General features: G+C 32.6%; 1 protein-coding gene across 6 annotated transcripts in view; it reads left to right on the top strand.

Moving 5' to 3' along the window:
- LOC131938284 (acylamino-acid-releasing enzyme) overlaps positions 1-22,445 on the top strand; it is a 30,995-nt gene that overhangs the window by 2,858 nt on the left and 5,692 nt on the right. For all 6 annotated transcript variants that reach the window (XM_059296260.1, XM_059296262.1, XM_059296263.1 and 3 more), the window contains 18 exons: positions 1,200-1,423; positions 2,838-2,928; positions 3,217-3,295; positions 4,358-4,521; positions 4,622-4,756; positions 8,701-8,792; positions 10,649-10,689; positions 11,287-11,408; positions 11,547-11,604; positions 14,176-14,276; positions 14,524-14,599; positions 14,718-14,806; positions 15,120-15,261; positions 15,510-15,593; positions 16,284-16,364; positions 17,973-18,061; positions 18,845-18,955; positions 21,278-21,326. In XM_059296260.1, coding sequence (XP_059152243.1) covers positions 1,200-1,423; positions 2,838-2,928; positions 3,217-3,295; positions 4,358-4,521; positions 4,622-4,756; positions 8,701-8,792; positions 10,649-10,689; positions 11,287-11,408; positions 11,547-11,604; positions 14,176-14,276; positions 14,524-14,599; positions 14,718-14,806; positions 15,120-15,261; positions 15,510-15,593; positions 16,284-16,364; positions 17,973-18,061; positions 18,845-18,955; positions 21,278-21,326 — 1,828 coding nt within the window. The remainder of the gene's footprint in view (positions 1-1,199; positions 1,424-2,837; positions 2,929-3,216; positions 3,296-4,357; positions 4,522-4,621; positions 4,757-8,700; positions 8,793-10,648; positions 10,690-11,286; positions 11,409-11,546; positions 11,605-14,175; positions 14,277-14,523; positions 14,600-14,717; positions 14,807-15,119; positions 15,262-15,509; positions 15,594-16,283; positions 16,365-17,972; positions 18,062-18,844; positions 18,956-21,277; positions 21,327-22,445) is intronic.

Below are 22,445 nucleotides of genomic sequence, written 5' to 3'. Positions count from 1 at the left end.
GCACCATCCTGGGGCGCCGGCGGAATCGCCTGTTTTAGCTTAATAAAGGACTGTAATACCCCAACTTATTTATAGTCTTTTGCACTCACTTAAACGAACGTAGGTGCCAAACCAAACACAGGAGGCCCGGGGCCCCAAATAGCACCCTGTCTGGGCGCCAGAGGATGCCCGGATTCGATTCACTTAAAGACTATAGTAACCTTTCTTATCCATACTCTATTGCACTGTTTAAAGCGAAATTATGCACCATAGCGCTCACAGGATAGCCCAGGGCGCCAAATAGAACCCTGGTGAGGCGCCGGCGGACGCGCCTGTTTCAATTTAATGAACAATTATAATATTCCAAGCTTATCTGTAAACAGAAAGAAATAAACATATAGGACATGTAGGACCTGGCTTATTAACTGTTATTGATTTTAAAAAATAATTAGTAAACAATAAGCTCAGTGTATAGAATAAATAAAAGGCAGTGTTAAAAATACCTACAACTTTTGCACTTGATCAATCCCCGCTAATTATGTAATTATTTTTTTTTCCCAACACCAAAACAAAGTAATAAAAAGTAAATTCTTTTCCACTAATGCAATGTTTTATAAAGGGAAGTCATTGTGTTTTCCTAATTTATCAAAGGGAAGTAAGTGCTAAAGAGCTAAATATAAATAATTTTCAGACATTATTAGAATTTTTGTAAAAGATTATATTTTTTTAAAATTGTGTTTAATGAACATGCCGACAATTATTACTATCAGTTTGAAAAATGAAAACTATTTCCCAACACTTTCAGTATTAATTTTTTAAACCATGCATTTAGGCCATGAGCGCTTTAATTATCTAACACTTAAATCCATCAAAGTATCCACGACAAACATTTTACAAACATACAGAATTGAGCTTTATATATTAGATGTCAACTTCTACTTCTGAGGTTAATCCATCTGCTGTTGGAAAATGACACAATTTTTCCTATAGGTTGAATATAATTTTACAGAAAATTAGTACTTGTACACTACTGTACAGTGTGCGCTAAATAAATTCTTATGTTCACCAACAAAATACCTATTCATCTGAATGAGATAGTTAACAGAATTTTCATGACAAAAGCTAACTAAAATCTATGAGAGACGCTTAAGTAAACAAATTAAACATTGCTGCATTTGGGAATGAGTATCTATTTGTTTCTATTTGAACTAAAAATGTAGGAAATGGAAATGATCTCTAATTATCGAGCTGTGACCAGCTTTCCAACACCAACAAATGCTGATTTAACATTTCAAGAAAATTTAGGATCTGCTGTTCTCTACTCCTACTGGTCTCAACGTGATTTAGAACGTACAGAAAAAACAACATTACTTCGAACTCATACATTTGATATACAGTCTGGTAGAGTAATTAGCTACACTGGTCCTCAAGAAATAAAAAATGAGTGAGTTTTTTACTTTCATATTTCTTTCTTTCTTTTATTTATCTTTATATTATAAATATAAAGCATATATATATATATATATATATATATATATATATATATATATATATATATATATATATAAACAAACACATATACATCCATACATGTATATATACACATATGCATACATACATATAAATACATTCATATATATACACTTGTAAAAAACAACTTTTAAATAATTTAAAATGCTGAAAAATTAATAAATTGGAGTTTACTTTTAATTTTTATTTAAATGCCATACAGAAATGCATTATTTTATACCCATTTTTGTATTTCCAATATATGTTAATTATCTGAGTTAAGTGTTAAAGTAGGGCAACAAACTATTAAAGCATGTTATAAATCAATGTACACATTTAGCTTACGTCAAGTAATTTTAGACTATTGAATGGAGATAGGGATAGAAATAAGGTTTATTACAGGTATGTGTAAAGGATAGGGATAGCTTTAGGGAAAATGAAAAGTGATAAGGAAATAAATTGGGAAATTGATAGGGATAACGTTAAGCTACTTCAACCAATATGTTGTGGGGTTTTTCTAGTTGAGTTTTTTGAGTTTTGTTGCAATAGTTCTTTCTCTATTTGTATTTTATTCCATAAATATGAACAAACACTAGCAGTCTTCAAAGATACAGACTATATATGTAACTAGGGTGAGATCAGACTTATTTCAGTGCACTCAATCATGACTTAAAGATAGGCTTTATTACATAACATTTATTGATGAATACTTATATAGCAATACTTCTTTTTACAATCAGAATTCACTATAAAGTATTTGCCTGGGATTAGTTCAGTGTTCACTTTAACAATCATCACTTCACTAATATTCCTATTCTACCCTGGTCTCCGTCAAATAAAAGTTGATTGCGGTTTGACACCGTTCATCCGATCGCCATCAAACTTTGAGGAGTGCCACCCTTGCGAAATTAAAAGAGATTTTTTTTTACAGAAACCTAACCTGGAGTACCAAAGACTTTTATATTTATATAACGGACATAGAGAAAAAACAAATTGCGCCCTGCTTGTGCGAATTTGAAAATTCTTTTTCCGCAGAAACCTCCCCAGGAGTATTCTCAACAATTTCCCAAAGTTTCCTTGTGATCTGATGAAGTGTAGTAATGCATAAAAGACAGACAAACAAATAAACAAACAAACACACATACATTGCTTTTAATATATATAGATTGTTTCATGAACTACTCAAACTTCTCGTTTGAGACTAACCAACCCCCAAAATCATTTAAAAGATTATTTTAATGGATGCTGAGGGAATCTTAATGTTCAGTAAAATAAGCTACACTAAATTAGTGTATTATTCTAATACACTTTTTGTTTGAAATTGTAAGTAGACTAATTCTATATTTTAGATTGTGGAACAAATTTTCACCATCAGGCAAACTACGAGCAGTTGTTCGAAATGAGATAGATCAAAAAAAGGAAGATAAACAATATCTTGAGGTAAATTGAATTAAAAAGCTAATGTATTAGCTCAGTTTAAAATCTTGCTTAAGTGTTGTTTTTTTAAACACTTTAATATTTTAAAAATCAAATGTATCATTGTGTAAATGTAACTGAAACTAATAGTTGGAGCAAAAGATGATAAATTTGTCATGATTTCAAACATGGAGTACATATTTTATAACATAATAATATTGTGATATGTCTTACAATTTCCTAATCTTTTTATAGTGATCAGAATAAAGTAAACCCATTTTAAATTATTGTTTTGTCAAAAAAAAAATACAGATATTTGACTGCTGCCGAAAACTTAAAACTATTGACATCTTAGCGGAAGAGAAACATGGCAAAATTGTCAACAATGATGGTAAAGAAACTTTTATGATAATATTCTCTTTGCGTGTGGTCACCTGTGGACATCAACATAAAACCTAAACAGAATGGCTGTATGGTCATTTTATACTCTCAGCACAATTAATATTTAAATTGACTTAAAACCTTTGTGGACCCTGGAGAGCAAAGGGCTGCTATCACACCTCTCCACCAGACTTGGTTTTGGGCAGCTCTCCTTATCTGAGCCCATGTAAGCCCAGCTGCCTTTGCCTTTTCTTCCATGATTTCCAAAACTTTCCTCACTGTATTATCTTCTTTCCCTTCCCATATTGGGCACAGTAAGTTGAAGGCACATCTGGCGTTGTTAATACAGCTTTTTATGTCCTTGTCTGCTCCCCCATCTTTATTGATCACACTTCCCAGATACATGAATTTGCTTGTTTTTCTTATATCTTCTCCTTTTAGCTATATGGGCAGTTCCTGGTTGTTATTGACTTATATTAGAAATTATGAATTCCACTACATCTATTACATTTTAATGCTTGCAGTAGAAATAAAAAAAAAACAACCCAAAACATTCTTAGTTTCCTTTAAGCATTTGTTTCTTTCCCAATAGTCTCTATTTGTATTGATATATAACAAAATTCTTAATTCTCTTTTCAGGTAATATTGAGATATAAAGGGTTAGTTTACAAGGGATCACATGCATATTTTATACTTTGGTGGGTAGGGAGGTGGTTATTTCCATTTTAAAATTCTTATTTTTGTTAACTTTTGTCATGTAGAATGGTGGGATAAATGTGCAGACAGAACTGGTTTACACAATCATCACCTCTTTTGGTATTAGAGAGAGGACCTTTTAAACTCAATATGACTTAATATATTGATTTATTGCTTACAGCTTAAGGACACATTGTAAAGTATCTGCACATAAGTAAATCCATGTTTAGACCTCCAGAAACAAAATAAGTGGATAATAAATTTGAAAGAAATTGAGAGAAACATAATATATAAATATAGTATATAAGTATTGTTAGAGAAAGGCAGATAACAAAATTAACATTACATTTTATAATCAAATTCTCATTTTATTCAGGACAATTTGGAAGTTTTGAATGGTCAGCATCAGAAAAGCAAATATTGTACTTAGCAGAGAAAAAGAAAGCTAAAACAAGTAATTTTTTTGGAAACAAAGTAACAAATACTAGTGAGAAACAAGGTAGTGACATGTCTAATACAGATTCGGATAAAATTAGACAGGTACTTGATGTTTATAAAAAAAAAAAATGAATACATTTAAAAACTGTGTATTTGTATAAAACCATGTTTCAATTATTTGACTATTCATTTTCTTGTATAGGGTGATGGGTTTGCTTACATAGAAAATTGGGGTGAACAGCTGACTGAACGTGTGTGCCCTGTTATATGTATACTGGATATTGACAGTATCTCTGTGAAAATTATTGAGATTTTGCCCTTTCAGTCACCAGGACAGGTGAGTGCACAGTTTTTTTTAAATCTTTTTGGTTTTATTACATCATAGTTATTTCTGCTCAGATATGTTAGTAAATTTAATGGGATATTGATGGGCTGGTTTTTCAATGAAAATTTTTTTGTACTGGCCTACTGTATTTTTAACAGATTTAATTTTAATTTTTAAATTAGAGCTTTTTTCTTTTTATTTATGACCTTTTTATTTTGAGTATTTTAAATTGTAAATATAATTTACAAAAGAAGTTAAAGAAGTAAACATATAATTTGTGTTACATGAAATTAATTACCTTCTGTAATTGTAAAAAAAAGTTCAGCTATAGGATGCCACTAACAATAGCTTGTAATAAAATGGCTAAACCCTATCATTTTGTTGAGGTAAAACACATAGGGGTGGTTTATCGTTTGTTGTGCCACATTATTTATAAATAATCTCTTGTCTTTTCTTAGTTTCCTTCCGCTGTTGTGTTTTTGCTTAATTTAGTTAGATCTTTTGGCTGTTTCTTTCTTACACATCTTCAATAGTAGCTTAGTTGAATATTTACCAGGTGTTTTTTACTGAATTAAAATATTTTTCTTCTGTTTGAGGAGCTTATTTTATGGTGATCTGAAAGTTTTTAAGCTATCTTGTGACTGGAGTTTACTGGCATCAAACCTTTTTCCTATGACCACTTCTTGCTGATAGCTTCATCTTCAATTTAGTCGGCTTTTTGCTTAGTTCTCACATTTTCATGTTAGGTCTTCATGTTAGGTCTTCCAGCAACACAGTGCCATAACATGATCAATCTGGTTTTCTGTATGATGATCTGGCGATGTCCAGGTGGTAATGTTTAGGTTAACCTGTCACCCCCTCCTGTGACATAAGCAGCTAACAAGAGCTTTCCAGTCATCTCTGTCTGGGCTAGTCTCTCCAACTGTCTCTATCTTGGTGTCTTCTTCCAGGTCACATTTTTAGGTCTTCCTTGGTTGGCCTCTTTACCTTCTGCCGCTGTGGATTCCAAGGTCTTGTTGTGCTGGTAACAGGCTTCTTGAGTGTGTGGCCATTTCTCTGATGGACCTCTTCTTCAGCAGGTAGTTGGTTTGTCCGATGCCACAGTACCTCATTTCTTTTGGTGTTAGGATTTTCTTGAGGCATGACTTTATAATTGATTGAATTTCCCTCCATTTGTGGCAGTTATTCTCCATGTCTCTGCCCCTCTGTGTATGTTTAGGCCCAGGCATTTAGAAAATTAGCAACACTTTTAGTTTTTTATCTTGCAAATACTGTAGTGTGTGAGAAAGTCCAGGTCATCCAGCTGGTTCCAGAGTGTCCACTATATACTGTTTTGTTTTTTCTCTGTTGACATCTATATAGTCAAGTCAATGGCCAGCAGGAACAAGAATGTTAAAAGTAGGCAACCGTACATTATTCCAGTCATTACAGGGAAGGCCTTTTGGTCATGCACTACCCTACATTTTAGACCACCATATGAGGATGTAATGATGTAGACTATTTTCTGTGGCACCCAATAGTGCTATTGATTGTATCTGGATTATCAAAGGCTTTCTAGTTATCTATTAAATGAATGTAAAAAGAAGAGTTCCACTCTTGAGTCTGTTCAATTATGATCCACAGGGTATCAATTTGATCTATGCAAGATCTTTTTTTCTTAAAGCTCAACAGTTGATCTAAATGATGGATGTTTACTGCTTCCTTCATCCTGTTTTATAATATTCTGTTAAAGACTTTGCCTTTCTTTGGAGCTTTATGAGTAGTACCCCCTTCCAATCCTCTGGTATTTTTTTATCTTCCCACATTTTCTTGAAGAGTGTGTGAAGTGCTTGTTTCAACATCAGCTGTCTGTATACCATCTATTCCTGGATTCTTCCAATTTTCCAACTGCTTTATGTAGCTCTTCTTTTGAAGGTGGGTTACAGTCTTTAGGCAAATTACTTTCAGCAGGTGGTATATCCTCCGTTCACTGTGGTTCTATTCAGTAATTCTTCAAAATGTTCTGCCCATCTCTTCCTCTGTCCTTCAGCATCAGGTATTTCCTTTTCATCTTTGGTCTTCACTGGCCTCTCTGGCTAATTGAACTTCTCAAACTTCTTAATTGTATTGTTAAAGTCCCAAGTATTGAGGATATTGCATCCAAATAGACAATGAAGGTGTAAAATCAATAAACTAAGAAAAAGCAAAAACTAAGGCAATTTTCCCAAAATTGACATTTGTCCGAATTCGACAAAGACCCAAATGAACAATTGCCGAAACGGGACAAATTTCCAAATGGACACTTGCCTGAATTGGACTTATGCCCATAAGCCACTGGTCCGAAGGCCTTTTGCCTGAAAAAGGTTTAATATTTTATATTACCTAATATTTTATATTATAAATTACCAAGTAGACATACTTAATAAATTTGCATTTGCATTATAACAAGTGTAAAAACTTTTTTCAATGAAACAAAAACAAATACCTTACTATCTCAGATTTTTATAAAATGAATCTCAATTACTTTATTACTATTATTACTTAACTACTACTAATGTGTTTTTCACATTGGGGCAAGTGTCTATTTGGATAATGGCTTTCGGGCAAATTGTAATTGTTGTTTTGGAAAATGTCTGGTTCCCATGTAAATGTAGGTATTTTGTTCAAACAATTTATAATGGCCTAAAGAAGTTTTGAATAATTGTTAAATAATATAAAAATTACAATTATTACATTTTCAACATTGAACAAAATCAGACTACCATAATGGACATATTACAATATTAAAAGCATTGGATAGTTGTATCTATGACTAAGCATATTTATTATTTTCTGTTTCATTTTCAAACAAATGTTAATTTGGACATGAGTTCAGATCATTACTCTTTAAAATGATAATAACACATTTACTTAACCACTTCTTCCTCCCTCTCTTCTAACATCGTCACTAAGTTAAATCCCCTTCTCTCCAGGTCTATGATGTTAGTTATGGTCTTCTTTGGGAGAAATTTTTATTATAGTGTAACACTGCTTCAGTAGGGATGATATTACCCACTGAGGTGTTGTGTTTAAAAGGGCTGACCCTGAGAGAAAATGACACTGTTGTTGTTAGACACTGGCTTTATTTGCAAATCCTTATACAGCTAGTCATTAACATCCAAGCCATAAACGACTATGTAGAACAGTAGCCCTAAAACAAATGTAAACAATAGATTACATCACTGAAGATACTACCATGTATAGGCTACACAAATACACGGGTGTAATAAAATAGGTTACGGCCAGTACACAATACTGCCAACAAGTATAAGTATTATAATAATAATTACTTAACCTAACTTGTCCGCAACATGCAGCACTAACTGGAAAAATACAAATAAGTAATCAAGCTAAGATACTTTATACCTAGTCTGCAACATGCAGCACTTGTAGGAATAGTACAGTAATATAAAACATAATTTACATTACCTTCACTAGGTCTACCTGACCAACTTAACATAGGCAACGGCACCGTCCAAACACCCAGAGTCCCAGAGGTCACATGACATGGAACACGGGGACGAACATCGCTCACCGAAGAGCATTAAAAAATACATCAACAGTTGCGGTCCCACAGGGGCTGCAACCAAATAAATTATAACTTATAATTTATCCCCCTTGACTGGTAACCATGATATGTGTTACAACAGTGAGGACTTGGATTCACAGAATTCGTGCGATCATTAAGACCTAAAAATCGCATAATTCTGGCACTTTAAATTTAAAGGTTATTTTAATCTTGAATATTTATCTAATCACAAATGAGAAATAAGCGTAATAAATGTATAATAAAATTATTTCTTTAGCTTTGAAAGTATGCATCATCTTCAATTTTGTTTCTACAAAAAGAAATTTAATTGCCCAAATGGAATCAATATTTATGCTTAAGTGTTGTAGATTAATATGCCATTCAAAAAGACACCAAATTATCTCTGCAGGTAATTTGGGCACCACTGGACTCTGGTATTGTATTTTGTGCTTGGAAACATGAACCTTACAAGCTGGGTCTAAAATTTTGCTGTCAAAGAGAGTAAGTCCCTCGAAACAAATTTTAAAAGTATTTAAAAGTTATGTAACAAAGAGAAATTTCCTGCAGTATTTTAAAGCACTCCTTACAATCTAGAATTATTAACTCATTTCCTAAAAAATTATACATCTGAAAATAGTTTCTACTAGCAGTTAGACAGATCAAAATTGAAGTTGGAATGACATATCAAGATTTCATCTATATGGTAAACATTACACAACTGTGTAAATTTTATGCAGAACCTCCTATGCTTGCAATGGTTCTTGTATGGCATGTTGAAAGTGAAGTTTGAGAGTAAAAAGATTAAAATATTGTACTCTCTTTGATTCAGTCTTCACATACTAGATGAAGGAAAATATATTGAAAATTAATCGTATTCAAGGTACTAATTTTTTAAAAACTTTTTGAAATTAAAGATGGGTTATGATTTAATTGTGTTATATATCATCACTAGTGACACTAGCCGTCCCGGCCAGGCCCTGCACTGGTCTCTGTGAAAAACCCATCTGTAAAGGACTTTGACTTGTGTGTTTATTAAGCAGCTTATGCCCAGCATTGCCCGGCTTTAGGAAATATATTTTTCTTTTCGAATTAACCCTAGCCACAACCAACCAAAACCAAAAAACAAAACACAAACACAAAGAAAACACAAATGAAAACACAAACAAAAACACAAACCCAACCACAAACACAAAGGAAACACAAACACAAAGAAAACACACAAAAAAAGCAAACACAAATGTAAACAAAAACACAAATGAAAACATAAACTCAAACACAAATAGAAACACAAATGCAAACCTAAACGCAAACAATAACTCATAATAATGCAAAAGTAAACGCAAATATAAGCACAAACTTAAATGCAAACATAAACGCATATTGCTCACAGTCTAGTCCAGGGCTCCAAATTGCACCCTTCCGGGGCACCGCGGAACCACCTGATTCAACTTAGTAAATGACTATAATACACCAACTTATCCATAGTCTTTTGCACACACTTAAATGAACGTAGGGGCCATAGCGCTCTTAGGAAGGCCCAGGGTGCCAAATAGCACTCATTTGGGGCGCGAGAGGATGCCCTGGATTCGATTTAGTGAAGGTTTTTAGTAACCCTTCTTATCCAAAGTCTATCCCACTTTATAAAACAAACGTGTGCACTACAGCCCTCACAGGATAGACCAGGGTACCTAATCTAACCCTGCAAGGGCGCCGCCGGACTTGCCTGATTCAATTTATAATACGCCCAGCTTGTCCGCAAACTGAAAGATAGAAGTAAACATATAGGACATTTAGGAGCTGCTAGTAAGCTACTATTGATTAAATATAATAATTAGTAAACTGTACGTTCAGTGTATAAAATAAACTAACAGCAGTATTTAAAATAACTGTGTTTTACCTATCACAGTGCACTTTATCAATTTATATAATTATTATTTTCTCCAACAAACTAATGAAAGTAATTTTCCCCCGATGTAATGTTTTTTTTTAAATGGCGATCAAGTCAAGTTTTTTACTCTATGCATGTCTGTCCATTTTAACTTTATATATTAGTTTGGTGTATTTGTAGGTCTATATTGATTTTGCACATAATCCACTTCAGTTTTTCACTATTAGCAGGATACCCAGTGTCAACGAGCAACAATTTTGTTTGCAATGTTCTTTAAAAATATTTAAAATTTGATAAGACTCATTTAGGACAACTTTTAAAATTTTAAATAATGTATTAAAATTTTTTGATATATGGGAATACTAGTCTTAGCTAAAACTTGAAATAGAATGAAACATTTTACCTGGGGGGGGGGATGTGGTTTTAACTAGTTGTTTTTACTTCAGTATTAATTTTTTTTCTTTCGCAGGTGTTATTTGTATTATCAGGATATTGAGCAAGGATCTGCTGGTAAATAAGTGTAATAGGTTTGAAAAGCTGGTTCCAAAATTTTGTTTCCAGAAAGCATATTTTTCATCTAAAATTGAATATTTTATAACATTTGTGTAATAAGTACAAAATGACTTCTGTTTCCATTAATGCTAGAAATAGTCAAATGCTATACACCATAGACCACTATTGTGTATTTTATCATGGAAAGCAATTGTTGTGACCATGATTGTTTTACTCTCCCTGACCAGTCAGGTTGACTTCAAGGAAAGGTTGAGGGAGTTTTTAAAAAAAATATTTGAATTGATAAAATATTTCTAAACTGCTTTTCAGCAGCTAATATTCAATACAAAAATATGAAAATGAGTAATCAATGGTTCCCAAACAGCATTAATTTTTAAAAATGTAAATAATTTTATTGCTTGCCATATTTTTAAAACGATTTTTTTTAAATAAGTATAATTACATAAACTTTTTGAACATTTTGTTGTTTGATTATTACCTTTTTTTGATTCATTACTTTTAATGTATTTAAAAATAACTTTAGTTAAAAAAGCCGGAATGCATCTTCACTTTTATCACAAATATAAAATTGGTAATTTTTTTTCTGAAATCTAGAAGTTTTAAGTGAGAAGGACTATGCTGTTCGTTTCCCCCGTTTTAGTCCAGATATGAGAAAATTAATTTATCTTGATGTACCTGTTGGAGGAGCTCACAATCAATGTGCAAGACTTATCATGGTATATTTTTGTAGCAATTCTTCCATCTTGTCTGCATCTAAATTTAAATCCTCAACTTTTACAAACACTTCATTTATAAGATGTATTCAAATTTATGAGTTAACATTACTGTAACTTTTAAAAATTTTTAATTTTAAGATTGATTGGGCTACCCGAACTAGGAAAGTTGTTGTTGATACAGTTGGAAATGCCATAGGTATTTGTGAAGATTTTTCCCCAGTCATATTTATTAAATCTCTAGTTAGTCATGTTATGTAATTAAGTTATAGGTTTGCTGTATTATTTTCCATTAGCCATTATATAAGAATCTCTAATATTGATCTCAACAGTGTTTCAGTCTCAAGACTTAAGGTTAATGTTAAAGTCAAAAGTTTAGTTATCTTGGACAATATGTTTAATATTCACCCATTTTCATTTTAAATGTCTACCCTCGGCATAATATTTGGCCTCATGTATTGGGCCTTTTATATATGCCTCATCAACCCAGTTTGGGCATAAAACACACATCTACATAAGACTTAAATATTTATAGTTGTGGCCTGTTAAAAATTAGTACCAAGTACATCATGAGTGGAAAACACAATGTGAAATTTGAATGAATATAAATAAAACTTTAACTTAAACATTCAACAATTAGCATATGACTGCTAAAATGATGGCTGAGTCAATTTTGGGCTGTTAAAAGCTTAACTGTTCTGAAACATCTTAGTCATTCAAGGACAGTGGTAGAAATATCACAAGCAGCACATTCTCTAACTTGATTGCTGTTCAGTCAAATGATTAATGCCCTAAACCACTTATAATTTGATAAGTAGGAAACAAGAATAAAGAGAAAATTTCAATTAGTTCTTTGATAGAACCTGGAGATATTTGCTTAGTTTACAGATATAACCACACAATTGAATCACCACATTTTATTTAAAAAATGTTCTTTTTACAAAACTAAACTTGATAAGCATGGCATCAAGATCTGAATGGGCATGTGACACAGACATGTCTTATGTTTACAAAAGAGCCCTTTCAGAAATAAATGGTAGGCAAAGATCTATAGCATTAAAAAACTGAGTGCTCTTGCTAACCACAAGCATCTTTATTGCCACACCACAGTTAAGTAGGTTGTAAGACATTCCCTGATGAAGCAATTTATTGCATGCATACTTAAAGAATGTGCTCTTTGGTCACAAAAATAGTACATACAAAATACTTGAGAAAATAGAAACAGTTTGAGCATTAGAAGTCTCCTATAAATGTCACACTAGTTAAGCATCTTTTGGTTCCAATATCATTACATAAGGCAGGATGCCACCACTAAAATAGTGATGTCACAAAGTTCTACTTTCCCCACCCTTCATCACATATAATAATTTCAACATTGTTATGTCACATTCCTTGAGAACATGTACCCATCCTCATCACTCATTGTCAGAGCAGTCAGTAAAAACTGCTCTCCTTGGTAGTGACTGCATCAATGGATAACCCATTCATTGCCAATATTATGTTCATGTCTGCTATCTGGAGCTAGAGCCCTTGATGACTTGGCAACTTGTGTATGCCGAAGACCCCCAAGCAGAGATCTGCATGGGTAGGAGTCATACAAAAACTAGCATCTTGATCCTCCAGGTTGGGGGTTGAACATAAGGCCAGTAACCTTATAATAAAAAAAAAAAAGAACCGCTACAGAAACAAAAACAAAATGAAATAAAACTTTTAAAACCGACGAATGGGGAGCCTTTATCAGTAGCTTTTGACTTGTGTGTCACAGCTTTCATCCCATCTGCCATAATTTGGAGAATTTCTCCCCATTCACTGGTTTTATAACCCCAGACTACCTTTGGGACTGCCAAGAAAATAGCTGGCAAAAGTGAAAAGAGCTTTCTGTGGTGGGCCCCATGTGTCTTGGGCACGAAAGGGAAAAGATGATAATGGTTATGTACACAATAGACACATTCTGTTGTATATATCTATGCTTTTTATTGTTTTTGAATATGCCAAAACTGTATACAGTGTTTGTTTCTTCCAGACTTTTTTCCCTTGGAGGGGGGTGGGGGTAGACTTGATATTTCAGAATTTCCAAAGACTGTATAAAGGTGGATTCCACCTATGATGTACACCAAGGCTAATAAAACAACACATTGTGATGGTTATATGTAACTGTGCATCAAAAAGAATTTTTTAGCGCAATTTCCATTCTGGAGAATTGCGTTTATTAACTCGTCATTTCTGGGAATGGATGGATGGATGGATGAATGTGTGTCCGGGCTTTAAGTCGTATCTCCTCCTCAACGAAGCAATATCGATGAATAGTTCCAAAAGCAATTATGTTAAGCAAGTTACGAGAATGAGCATAGGCCATAAAAATTCCGGGTTTCTTTCATGTATTTCCCGGAAAAGCCAAAAAACCTCGAAAAAATGCAGTTTTTGGCCCATATCTCGGCAACCAGACCACTTAGCGACTTGAAACATGTACCAATCGATTCCTGTCATAATTTAGAACAATATTGCCGAAGAAAGTTTTCAAAAATATTCTCTCGTTCGGTCACAAATTTTAAAATTACATAAACACCTACAAACCGATTGTTCTTCTAGCTTGAACGCACCCGAACATTATACGTCAGAGCTATTTTTAGATAACATAAGGAAATTGCGCACAAATGTCACTAGACTTTTTTAATTAACTTGTTTCTAATTAATGTCATACCTGATTCAAAAGAATTGAACTTCTAATTAACTATGCATGACTTGAAGAAATGACTTAATTCTTTTTCAGCTTCCAAGTTTCCAGGTATATATACATATAACTTGGAAAGATATGTATGGTTTAGTGATAATGTCCATCTTGCATTGTCCAGCAATTGGAGAAGTGTAAATGTGAGTTTTTAATACAGAAGAAATAATGTATTTTCCTTGTCTTTTATTAGATCTTGTTTTTTTTGTTATAAAGATAAAAGTAAGTACAGGTGTACAAAGCATATTGCTTATCTAATGCAGAGTTTACAATCAGATTACTAATGCAATGAAAGTAATTTTTGCTTTAATTGATAAGATTTTTAACCTAATATTTGCTGTTACACAGTATATCTAAAATGGTATGTGAAATATTTTTTCCTCTAAATAGGCTATTTTAATTGTGAACACAGACACTGGGGCCATTCAGCATATCAGTAATGGTATAGACAATGAAAGCAAAACAGGTGTTTATATCATGTTTTTAAATATACTATTTTTACATGATATTTCTCTTTTAACTTTAATCATTTTAATCTTTTAATATTCTGTTAGAGAATACTATCTAGTCAAATAATTTTACAGCTCAAGTTGATGGCTCATTTGAATTGTTATGTGTCAAGAAGAATGTGCTTGTGCTTGTTTATTCAGCACTTAATCTGCCATTTCATTTAGTAAGTTGTTAATACATTTTTCTTTCTCTTGCATAATCAGAGATTTAATACGTTATTCCCTTAAAAATTTCAGTCGGAAGTTTTAAAAAATGGTAAAGTTTTACTTAAACTATCAAGATTTAATAGAATGTATGTATATTAGCACCTTAGTAATGAGTTTTTGTTCTGCTAAAACTATTTTATTTAGCTGATCATTTGGATCTAAAAAAAAAAATCCTTTATTGTTACTAATGTTATGTAGCTCATTGGAATTGGAATTTTCAAAAAATTGTTATTCTAATTGTATCAATTATCACCATATATTTTAAATCAGGTGATTGCCAATGTATCAGACCCAAGTAACATTAAGAACATTTTATGGATTTACCCAGATGGCCCACAAGAAACTTTGGATTGGTTGTCATTTACCATCCTAACCCATAAACCATCTAAGGAGAGAACACACCCAAAGTTTGGTAGGCTTACAACAGTTTTTTGTAAACAAAATTTTTTAATAAATAGTTATGAATCACATGTATTTCAAATTACCAAATTTATTTAGAAGGCGATAAAAATATTGATGGCCCCATTTATATTTACAGCAATAAATATATTTTCATTTAATCATCAAATATTTTTCCTTTATCTCTCCCAGTAAAAGGTTACAATATTTTAACAGTATAGACTATACTAAAAAACTTAATGAATTTACAATATTTTTCAGAGTGTTTAGATTATGAAAGCATCCTGTGTCTCCCTAATAAAAGAGTTGATGGAGAATTACCTCCTTTGATTGTATTTTCACATGGTAAAAAGGACTATTAATAGAAAATTGCTCTTTTAAACAAAAACATGAGCTTATGACACTGTATGTTAAGGATAAAGTAGTACCTCATAGAATGAACACAGCTGTCTAAGCAGCCCTTTATGAAATGTAAATTCTATGATACACAATGTCCTATTAACTTTAAGTGGAAATAGTTTAATATATTTTAACACTGGATAAGATTTGTTAAAATTTGTAAAACATACATTAAGATAATGACTTATGCAAGGCATGTAAGAAATCATGCTGCTGAGGTTTTCCTGGGAGGTGAGGGATATAGATACACAAATTTAACATAACACACTATGAACAATTATTGCTTGAGTCAGGGCAGGACTCCATAGGACTAGTCTTGATTGGGAGAACTGTTCAAGGCAGATTGTTTATTCCTCTTCTTTTTTAAAGAATGTATTTAATTTCAAAAACACTTTCACAGTTTTTGACAAACCAAATGAGACAGATTCTGACATTAGCATTCATTGTTGCATTTCGTCTAAGGTACATTCTATGAGGTGCCACTTATATAGATCTTTTTTCTGCATTTAACTCATGTATTGTGTATTTTATTCAAGGTGGGTATCAATGCACAGGTGTTAACTGGATGAATTATAAACTTGAGATATTTTATTTGTCAAAATTTGCCTGATATACTGTAGTTTTAAACATTTACAGGTGGACCCAACTCTGTGTTTGATACGTCATTTAACATAATCACAGCATTCTTTTGTAAATGTGGATATGCTGTTGTTATGGGTAAGGAAAAAATCTAACTTAACATTTTTTTTTTGTCTAATCTGTATAATACTGATATATTTTTAGAAAATCTAATCTATTAAAACCCTTGCCATGAAAATGTTTAGTAAGTCCCCAGACTCAAAACTTTAAATTAAAATTATATGTTGTTGTTGTTGTTGGTAAGGTTTAGAGTGTGTCTATATGACACACTCACATATATATATATATATATATATATATATATATATATATATATATATATATATATATATATAAATGCACATGTAAATGCACATGTAAAATCTGGAAACATTCTTGAATTTAGAAAAGTCTGGAAAATTGCTAGTTTTTAAACGTCTGCAATCTAGTTTTATAAACAAAACTTGTCCACGAAGTCCATATTTTCCGACTAACAAAAGTATTCTTTAGTGAATTTACTCCAATTTGCCGAAGTCACAGGTCACAGAAACAAGTAAACTCTACTTCACTCGCCCTATACCCATCAGGTTTGGGAGAAGAACTTTACTTTACTTTTAGTCAGAAGTTGCAGGCAATCCTAAAAAATATTAGAGAGGTGGGTTGGGGTAAAATTCGGCATGACGTCATTTATGTACGACCTCTAGACTGCGCCTTATATATAACTGTACTAACGTGGTTCTTCATAGGATTATCTAGCGGGGATGTAACTTTTCCACTTAAACGGAACTCTGCTTATTCCTTTAAAAAAAACGTCTGAAAGCTTTTGCACTTTCTCTTTTGAATGAAGCATGAAACAGAAATGTAATTATATTACTTTTACCTCAAACATTTTTCAGTGTCGCCCTGACCCTGAGGCTTACTATGCCAGTTGGTGCTAGCACATTCCACAAGCTCTTTGATTTAAATATCTCACTTTAACATGGTTATTTTGCCTTTTTTACTAGATCTAGATAAAAAAAAACACTTGATCTACGTCTTAATTTTTGACAAAAAATGCTGATTTTGTTTTACTATTATGTATCATATGGTCTTTAAACTTATGTAAAAAAATAACCTTGAAAAACCTTAATTTTTTTTGTGCTGCCGTAACTGAAGTCTTACGTTTGTTTTTAAGAGCATCCTATAGTATTGACACGATGACACGAAAAATTAATGTTAAAATAGAGCCAGGGGACCGTAAGCATCGCCCCTGCGGTAGTGTAACGGGGGGCTCCCTAGACCACCACGCTACGCCCCTCATACCAGGGTGGACGCCAAAATGTTCTACCTGCCCCGACAAACATGATCCACGAAATCTAGTGCATGCATTTAAATAACCGAGTTCTAGAAAACAAGGTCACAGTGCTAAGCATTTAGGATTGGTAATGTATTGCGTCAGGCTTCCTCATGTGACCGCAGCAACGCGCCGGGCGAGCACGCTACTGCATTGTAATTGAGCATAATAAATTAGTTCAATTAATAAAAAAAGTTACATACATTTTTAAAATCACATAATTAATTTGAATTTTTAATCAGGAGCATACTTCATGAAGGAACACATAATGTAAAAATGTGTTTGTGATTTAAAAAATTTTTTTTAATTGAATGTTAATTATTGAATAATTTTAATCAACAAGATTATAATTAAAAACAAAATATCTATTACAGTTAACTATCGTGGCTCACTTGGATTTGGACAAGACAGTATCAACTCTCTAATTGGCAACATTGGCACTCAAGATGTTCAAGATGTCAAGGTTAACATTGATTAAATGTTATTTAAACTTAAAAGTTCATAGATTGTCTATTGCAAACCCTGAAAGTCTTAAGTTCGGATCCAGGACTTGAGTCTGTAGAATGTGCTTAAGCCCACCCATCTCTGACAGGTACTTGACTCAGGTTAGGGAAACAAATGCTGCTGAGCATAGTGCTGACTGCACTATTCCTCATATTCTGATGTCATTGAAACAGATGAACTCTACTTCATCTGCCCCATGCGTCTTGGGCACAAATGGAAAAAAATGATGATGATGCGTGAGCAACATTGGCACTTAAGATGTAAAGTTTATTAATGTTATTTAAAATTACAAATAAATTGATTATCTAGTTATGGTGATTACAAAATGGGGTGGGGCGGATTTTTTGCTCCAATGTTATTGTTAGTTTTAAAAAAATTTGTAGTACTTTTGGGGTAAATAATATAGAAACAATAATTTTTGTAAATTTAAGAAATTGTTCTTCAAATACTGTTTATGACTAGAGAAAAAATATATTAATTAATTATTTCTGTGTTTGTTTAGACTCCTAAATAATAAAAAATACCTTTATTATTTTTTACAGTATTTAGTTTCTTCCATAAAATGTAGCTGTAATTTTATCCCTCTTGGATATGTGCACACATTATCAACCTTTCTTCTCTTCTTCTATGTGATAAATTTTTAAAAAATCAATATTTTTGTCTCATAAAATTATATATTTTTTAATCACTGATAGATGTTAAAATTAGTTCTTAATTTTTTTCTTCTGTATACTGTACACAGCAAGCATTAGAAGACGTTATAGAAAAAGGAGTGTCAAGTAACCAGAAAATCTTTAAATTTGGTGGTTCCCATGGTGGATTTATCACAACACACTTCATTGGACAGTATCCAGTAAGAACTCAACTTATCTTTTAATTAAAACGTTTGAGTGCTAGATTATATGCTTTGTATAATAATAGCAACATTTTCTATTCATCACTTAATTAAACAGTTGATAATGTTATTCAACAATCTTGTTATGTTGAATAAATAATTTATCTAATTTATAAATGTGACCGGGTTAATGCTTTTTTGTATGTTTATTATTTTATTTTGTGTGCGAATCTGTGTGTGAACATTGTAGTGGATGTAGGCTACGTGCATCTGGTCTAGGTGGCCATATATGTCTGAGTGACCACTAGGGTCGTTCTTTTCACCCTACTACCAGTCGATATTGTAGATCTTGGGGATTGGCTTTGATGCGGGTGCTTCATGCACCACGCGTGTATGAGTACTTGGCTGGGTGTTTGTTAAGCTTGTTTGTTTGATTTGTGAGTTAGGTTTGGTTGGTGTGTTTTGTTTGTTTGGTATTTTGTTTGTTTAGTGGTTGATAGTGTAGGTCCAGCTTTAATAGTAGTGAATTTAGTCATTTTTTGTTATATAATTGAATGGTTCCATTTTTTTGTAAATAAAATTGGTAAGTTGATTTATTTTTTTTAAATTTTTTCTAGATTAAGGTTAGGGTTTAATCACTGTGGGTTTAGCCACAGCTACACTGATGCCCCAATAGTTGATTAACCTGGGGGTAGATTTAGAGAATTAGGGTTTAGAACAAATGAGTATTATAATACAACACTTAGAAGATAGCATGTTAAATAGCGAAAACAAAAAAGGCCGTGCCTTGCAATACTTGCATGTAATGTCTTATTACAATTCATTGATTGGGGTCCATTATGGATGGCCTTAGTTTGTTTAGTGTATTGTCTTAGGTTCTATGTGATTGCATATTTGACAAATAAACATAAAGAAAGTACTGCATACAGGAACATTGTTAAAACATTTAAAACAGCTCAAAGTCAAAATTTTAATACTAGGGGAGCTAATTTAAAAGAAATGAACTATATACTTTTGGCCATTGATCTTATACATAAGCAAATCAATGTTAAATGAAATCAGTTAAAAAATAAGTTAATATGTGAGAAAGTATTGTTTAATGTGTTACTACTGAAAAGATAGCATGGGTCATGTAGTTAGTGCAATGAAGTGTGGTTATTCAACATTTTACTCTATGTATTGTGTGATGCAGTGAGTCGTGTTTGTGTGTACAGTGATGTGTATTGTATGAGTTCCAGGAAGTGGTGGATAGGTGTAGTGGGAGAGGTGAGGTTTGTGGGTTATGCTGTGTGAGACATTGAAATGTGGGCCATGGGGTGTGTATTTAAGATGAGTGTAAGGTATAGAGTAGGGTGTGTTTTGGTGTGAATCACTGTGTGAGGCTAGGTATATGTTGTGGTATTGCAGTTGGGGTGGTGTAGGTACGTGATTTGACTTGGTAAGATGTGTGTTTTGTGTTGTCATGCGGGTTGTGGTGGCATTTGTTATTTATCCTTTTGTGTTTCACTTCCCTTATCTGTATATGTGAAATTTAAACTAATTTAAACTTAATTCCTACAATAACATTTAAATGAAGTTTGATGAGAATTGGTAAAAAAAACATGGCAAAACAATAATGAAGTATGCCGGCCATGTAAATCTAGCAGACAGAGCTTGTTATGGACAATGGTCTAGCTTGATGAAACAAATGACACTAGCTAGTGGTGAGAATGACATTACCAAAGGAACTCATGTTTTACATGGTAGCCATGTAACAATAAAATATTTTTATGCTGAACCTGGGATAAAAAAATGTAGTTCTTAATTATTTATTTTTAAACCTTTGTAAGAAAAACAGTACATTTCAAAATCCTCCAAGATAACCTATTACATTCAATTTACATATTTCTAATATTAATCTAATAAATTAATAAATATTACATGTGATGTAATCTATCCATGCATTTCATTGGCCCCTTAGTCTCAAAAAACAATTGGAAATCAAAGCAGTGGTTGAGAAGAGCCACACAGCTGATAGGAAACCAAAGTTGGTGATCCAATCTCCCAAGGAACTCTACTCCTGTTTGATTAAGTTAGAGTTTGCTCTCCTAGATGAGTAGCTGTTACTAGATCTAGCTAGCATGCCTCATCTGCACTGGGGTTTTTGATTAGCTTTCCACCCAACAATGCAGAACTGCCATGTATGTGAATCATTGTACTAATAAATACAGTGTTCTCAACCTTTCAACTAAAGAGTGTTGCTAAATTTTCAACTTGTAATTATTCCCTAGTGATAAGTATCTTAGTAAAATCTGATTTATGATGACAAAGATGAAACATAAATTCTTATGTTTTTCTCAGAATACATTTATGGCAGCTGCATCTAGAAATCCTGTTGTTAATCTTACATGTAAGTAATTAGACGTGTGATGTTTTTAGTCAACTGAATGATGGACAACTGAACAATGAAAAAGTCTATTTTTTAAAAGCGTTTTCCATTTTTTAACATGTTATGCTACTGCTCTTTTCTATGCTTCATCAACTCTCTCTCTCTCTCTTTTTTTTTGGTGTGCTTAGAAGAGTATTACCTTACTTAGTGACTCAGGTTCCTGAGCGAACTATAAATTCAAGCCATTAATGCTTCGGCATATATAGTTTTCATTTTGCTGCTACAATATGTAAAAATTAGTCCACGTAGGCCTATGTATCAATTATTTTTAACATTGGCTGTGTATAATTTCAGCTTTTAATTTTTCTCAATCCCTTTTTGGCGTCAGCACCCATGGTGGCGCCTGAATCGTAACACTATGACAATATGAGTCAAAGATATGAGATGGGGTCTTGAACTTTAACTTGGGGATGAACTTTAACTTGGGGATTTACCTATTCCTTAATAGTTATTTCATTAATTACTAATTAATTATTAATCAGAACCACAGTTTCGAAAAAAAAAAATTTGGGTCTATTGCTCTGAAAATGATTTTCAACACTAAAAACAGCATTAAAATTGCTAAAAGATTCAACTCATGGTTTTACACTAAAGTCTCGGTCTCTATTGCTTATAGTTTGAAATCTGGTTAGCCAGGTATAGATATAAATTTTCGAACTAAAATGATTTTGTGAACATGATCTCCATTGTTAACAAAAACATGATGGCTATTTGTTTCTAGGCCTCGTTTAAGATTTTAAAATACTAAGAGTACCTAAAATGCTACAGTTATAAAAATTGTACTAATAATAGAATCAAATAAAGCACTGAAAGGCCTAGGCTATCAATATTTCAACTAAGTTACTGGAAGCCTGTTTGGTTGATTGTAGTCTTCTGCATGATCCAGTCGACTACCATTAAGAAAATCATTGGCGATAGCATACATCCCTGTCTCACTCATGTTTTTTATTGTGAGGGGGTTTGTTAGTTTTCCTTTGTGCATTACCTGACAAATGGAGTCTTCATATTATTTCTGGGAGCTATGCGATATTGACTCATTTATTTATATTTAATCAAAATATTTATATTTGGTTTGAAAAA

The sequence above is a fragment of the Physella acuta genome, unplaced genomic scaffold (assembly GCF_028476545.2).
Source record: "Physella acuta isolate Inbredline_101_S28 unplaced genomic scaffold, ASM2847654v3 ptg000240l, whole genome shotgun sequence".
In the NCBI taxonomy this organism is placed as follows: domain Eukaryota; kingdom Metazoa; phylum Mollusca; class Gastropoda; family Physidae; genus Physella; species Physella acuta.
Note: the sequence above shows the minus strand (reverse complement) of the source record. Positions and strands in the feature narration are given on the sequence as shown.